The 5,505-nt window shown below is 43.7% G+C and overlaps 1 protein-coding gene across 8 annotated transcripts in view; it reads right to left on the bottom strand.

Annotated features, from left to right (window-relative positions):
- Positions 1 to 1,564: 1,564 nt before the first annotated feature.
- The window catches only part of Asxl2 (additional sex combs like 2, transcriptional regulator), a 152,346-nt gene continuing 148,405 nt past the window's right edge, over positions 1,565 to 5,505 (bottom strand). For all 8 annotated transcript variants that reach the window (XM_004627442.3, XM_023710890.1, XM_023710889.1 and 5 more), the window contains one exon: positions 1,565 to 4,797. In XM_004627442.3, coding sequence (XP_004627499.1) covers positions 2,371 to 4,797 — 2,427 coding nt within the window. In that variant the 3' untranslated portion in view covers positions 1,565 to 2,370. The remainder of the gene's footprint in view (positions 4,798 to 5,505) is intronic.

The following is a 5,505-nucleotide window of genomic DNA, read 5'->3' as shown; positions in this document are numbered from 1 at the left end:
TCATGAAGTAGAAAAATTACTTTCATTAGAGCAAACTGGTAACTTGAGGTGTAGCATGTGCCAATTCTGAAACATTCAACCTTTGAGTACACAGGCCTGTACTCAGCACTTTCACTGGGGTGGATGTGAGGGGCTGGGCACAGAGAAGTCCTCCTCACCAACAGATTATTTTTATTTTATTTGAGACAGGGTCTTGCTGTACAGTTCAGGCTGGCCTCAGACTTGCAGCAATCCTTTTGCCTCAGCTATTGCTGGGATTATAGGCATTTGCCACCATGCCTGACAATCAACAGGTTTTTAAAATAAACCCCTGGGATTACCCAGGGTATTCAAAGTCTGGGAGCGAGGCAAACCTGGTTTGTTTCCTACTGATTCCACACTGGAGAACTTATCCCTGGATGCCTGAAGTCTTTTTAATCTCTTAGCTATGTCTGGGTCAGAAGAAGAGGGGAAGACTGAGGGACAACATATTGTCTTGCTTAAAACTGGAACAGTTATTAATCCTGCATTTGCCTGGAGTCACAACAAAGTCAGAAAGGAAAAATGACAAACTGGAGTTTGTTACAGAGTTTGGAGCAGACACTGCGGGAAAGCATTAGAAAGGGTGTATGGTGGGCAGCAGTCTAGGGGTACAAGATTATTATCTCCTTTCTCCTGGTCTGGAATGTGACTTAATAAACAGGTTTAAACTGTTCTGATTTTGTGAGAATCACTCTAAAATATTAAGTATAAACAAAACTGTACCAGGTTACACTAATAATATTTCATACACCTCAAATTAGGAGAACTGAAATAAATAAGCAAAAATGTGCACATTAAGAATCTTAATGCCAAATTTGGGTAAACTGTAGGGTTTTTTTGAGACAGGGTCTCACCATGTAGTTCTGGCTGCCTTCAACTAGCTCAGGCTGGCCTTAAATTCCCAGTGATCCTCCTGTCTCAGCCTTCAAAGTGTTGGGATTACAGGCAAGAGTCACCATGCCCAGCTTAACTGTCGGGTTTTAAAAATAAGTGTTCTTTAATCATGACCTAAAAAGTAAGTATTCAAAAATTTTTAATCACTAGAGATTTAAAGAAAAAAAAAAAAAGAAAGAAAAACCCCACAAAATTTTGGAATAAACTTTCCTTCCTTCTTGCTAGATAATCCCTTAGCCATTTACTGAAGCCTTTTACCTCAGGTATCCCTAGTGGAGAGAGCAGGATTTCTATAACAGTAGACAGATTTTCAAAAACAGTGAAGTGTCCTATATCATGTATGTGTACACATACATGTGTGTGTAAGATCTAATAAGATTGCTCCATCCTCCTCAGATGCCTGGGAGGTCAAAGCAAGTTGAACAGAAGCAGCCAACAAGCTAAGGAATTCATCTATCTACCATAACAGCTGACTGTGTAACACGAGGTAATGGGTTAGGAAAGTAGGTAAAAACACTACAACCTTGTTTCTAGAACTAAATCATCTTCCAAAGTTCGTTACACTCAGTTTAACAGTTTCTGCAATTTTGCAACCTATCTAATCATGATACACATGTTCAATTCATCCCATCACTAACCCTTGTCTTCCCATCTGTGTACTCCCATGAATGACAAAGTGCAGGGGTAGTACTGTACTGTCTTCATGCACAGAACAGTCACACTGTGGAGCCCTAGAAGGTACCCCCTTCATAGACCACATTTATTGTTTCAAACTACAGAGTGGGATTAGGGAGTAGCAGGGCTTTGCAAGATGATGGTGCTGGTTTCTGAAAGCCAAGAACCAAGTCAGGGCTTTCTGGGCCAGAAAAAAACACTGACTGTTCCATTAATAACTTGTGAAAACTTTCCACTCAAGAAGGTTCCAGCTAAGGTAAAGCAATTGAGCAAATCCTGAATCCAAATCTTGCAAAGGCCAAATAATCTATGAGTAACCTACAGCCGGACTGTGAAGACATCAACAGCATGAATGGTTAATTCTTTAGAGACCATTCCTTCCTTTCCCTAAGTTTCAAGAAAGGTAAAAAGGGAGACAGCTTCCTTTCACCACACATGGCATTCAGCTTTTCTCAGTATCACATGAAATGGAACATACACCAGAATTTAAAGAATACATCATTATCTAAACACTGGAAAAATGTTAAACAAAATGTGACATATTTACATGATTTTTTAAGTGCAAACTTGTCACAAATTCACAAAGTCTTGCTTGACTTAGACTTACTATACAAGGTGCGCTTCCTCTAAAATGTAGAAGACCTGAATTCTGTATTCCTGATTTAACATTTGTCTCTTAAGACAACCAAATCCCTATTTCTGTGATTCCAAAATGATGCAGAAAACACATCTTGTTAACTCTATCTTTCCCATTCCCTTTAGTGTGTCTTACAGAACTCATTACCGAACAACAAGGCAGGAGACGCACAGTTTGGAGGGACCAATGCAATCATCATGGCAGAAAGCTCCACAACCTTTGCACATGATCATGGCTTTCAACCTGCAGTAACATTTTGAAGGTGTGTCTTCTATGCTGTTCTCTTCAGGGAAGGCCTGAACAGGAATTGTCTGGCCATGGCTGCTGGGATTCATAGCTTGGCTAGCAGGGATGGTCGTGACAGTCACTGAGAAGGACATGACATCACCTACATTGCTAGACACCTGGCTACCTGGTATCGCAGAGTTATGGTCCACTTCTGATGAGGTGGAGACATTGATCATGCCTCTGTAGCTTGGCCCTATCTGTGTGGGGCTTCCATACAACTTTGGAGTTTGCAGGGGTGGAAGGAGTAGAGGCTGATGGGTGGGACTGTCTGCAGGCAGAGAAAGAGTAGAATTGAACAGCTCAGGGCTGCTGCACATCACCTTACCTCTAACGGCCTGAGCCATCTGTTTCTGTGCTGCCTGAATAAAATCTCTGGCTAAGGTCTTTTCATCAAATGTTTGGCCTCTAGGGAACAGGTAATTCTCCTTGCTTAGAGTGGTGTGCTCATTCACTGGTGTCTCAGCCTTCATAGTTTTGTTAGCTAAACAATCACTGGTGGCTGGGGTCTGTCTATTTTGGGGTCCTGAACTTGCATCATGCTTGCCAGAGCTCTGGGAGGTTTGAGGCTCTTCCTTCACCAACATAGAGTCCTGGTCATCACCAGTGCTCTCTTCATCAGTTTCATCATCTTTGCTACTGCTACTATCGCCTGTTGGGTTTCTACAATCTGTATATCCCATTCTCAAGGCTTCAGTGGGGCTACTTAGACAAACACGATCTTCGGAGTTTACAGAATGGCTCCTCCTACAGCTCTCTGAACCTCGGCCATAGGTGGAAATATTAAGTAAGTAGTGACCTGACATGGCAGGTCTGGATGTCCTTCTGCCAGCAAAACCCAGCATGAACCTCTGGCTTGTGGAGATGTTCTCTAACTGGAAACCTGAGTGAGCAAAGTTAAACTGAGAGGGAGGCACAAATGAGAGAACATTCTGCCTCTGAACCCTCTGGATCAGAGTCTGAAGGATCTGATCTTGGGTTGCTTTACTTAGTCCTTCTTGGTATTGGTGTGTATCAATGCTAGGGTCCCTCAGATCCTTAGTTGAAAAAAGCGGCAGGGGCCTTTGAACCTGGGGGAGCTGTTTACTTTGCAAGGTCTTCCCTAGCTGTTGGATAACCATTGGATGAGACTGTCTATCATTAACTTCTTCTCTGTTGTTATTTTCTGTGCCGGTGGGACCTGTGAGTGGCTCTACTCCCTTTTCCTCTTTTGTAGTCAGTGGAACAGTTTTCATTTCAACTTTGGTGAGAGGCTTAGGCAGAATTTGCTCCATGGGAACATCTTTGCCCTGAAGAAGCTGAGTAACTAAAGGATTATTAGCAGGAATACTAGAGCTTGATCTTGAAATGGGTCCATTCATATTTGCAGAAGTTCCTGGGGTTTTAAGGCTAGAAGCTGCTGAGTATGGAGCTGATCCAGTAGATGCTACAGTTACACTGGCCTGGGGTACAGGAAGCTTTTCTAAAATAGCTGTTGTCAATAAAGACGTCAAAGGGGAGGGAGTCATATCCACTGAAGAATTAGCAGTTGTCTTTGTTGAGGCTGAAGGGGTTGGTATATTCTTACTAGAAAATGCTTTGGGTTCAACTGTGCCATCAGCTACAAAACAAACAGGGGAAGCTCCTGAGATCACAGCAGGCCCTTTTGGAGAAGGAGCTCTCTCCTGCCCACAACCACCGAGCCTTTGTGGGTGGCTAGGGGAGGTCACTGTGGCTGCTCTGGTGGGGTCCAGGTTCTCACGACTCAATTTCTCTACATGGGCTGGTGATGTGGCGTTTGTGCATGTTCCACTGAAGGTAGGTGCTGGAGGCACTGAGGGGGCTTGCTGTAGTTGTGCTCCAGAGACACTATGAGGCTGTGTCTGGCCTGAGGTCTTGATCTCAGATTGGGGGTGAGTGTTTGGACAGCAGGGTAAAAGCTCTCTCGGACCTCCCCTGCTTCCAGCTCCTGCCAGTTCCAATGTAGGGACCTTTCCAGTTGCACTGACTCTGTCTGAGCCTGGACTTCCTCCTCCAGCGGTTTTCCTTTCACCACCCTCTCCAGGACCTTGTCCACCCCCAGGGCCTGGTCCAGGAATGGTCCCTCCAACAGAGGTGGCTGCAGCGGCTGCGGCAGCAGCGGCGGCTGCGGCTCTCTGTGCTTTGACCAGCTGCGCTTTTGCTTTGATGTCTGCAAGAGTCCTGGCTCCTGTTCTGCTAGGACTAGTGATGGAGACTGGAAAACGAGCCCTGGGAGAGACCTGCGATGTAGGAAACGGCATGGGGGAGATTCTGGAGACCGGGATCTGAAAGAAGTAAGGGAGAGAAAAATCAACAGAGATTAGTATTTATTTATGCAACTAACAAAACTTCATTACCATTTACATTTCAGAGGTGATGAGTAAAACAGCACCTATGAAAAACACTGAAGGTATGACTGAACATCACAAATTTGTGTCTAGGGTCCTTCTCATTTCCCCCCACAACATAAGGGGTTATATACATAATGTTTACTAGTCATTCTCATCCCTGGCTGATAATATCTGTGCATCCTTTTAAAAATGCCAGGCATGGTGGTACACAATCAATAATCCCAGCTTGAGTGAGGATGGGGCAAGAGGGATCACTACAAGTTTGAGGTCAGCATGGGTTATAATAATAAGTTCAAGGTCAGGATGAACTACATAGTCAGACTTCTTAATAGAACTATGCTTTGAGGTCTACTGGAAAATTTACAAATTAGAACTCCCAGAAAAAAATGTATTTCGAAACAGCAGGTTTGAAACCACTGATTGCTGTGTTATAAAAACTGACTTCTATCCTAAACAGTATTTTAAAAGTTAATATAGTTAATTACAATGTATTGAGATGTAGATCTGTCTAGTTACTAGCTGAGTTTCAAGGAACAGATAATCACTGCAATGTCTTATGAATATTAATTTTGGGGGCCGGGGATATGGCTCAGTGGAATAAGTGCTTCCATGGCAAGCGCAAGGACCTGAGTTCAATCCCCG

The sequence above is a fragment of the Octodon degus genome, unplaced genomic scaffold (assembly GCF_000260255.1).
Source record: "Octodon degus isolate 3935 unplaced genomic scaffold, OctDeg1.0 scaffold00019, whole genome shotgun sequence".
NCBI lineage: Eukaryota > Metazoa > Chordata > Mammalia > Rodentia > Octodontidae > Octodon > Octodon degus.
This window is presented reverse-complemented; position numbering and strand designations above follow the sequence as displayed.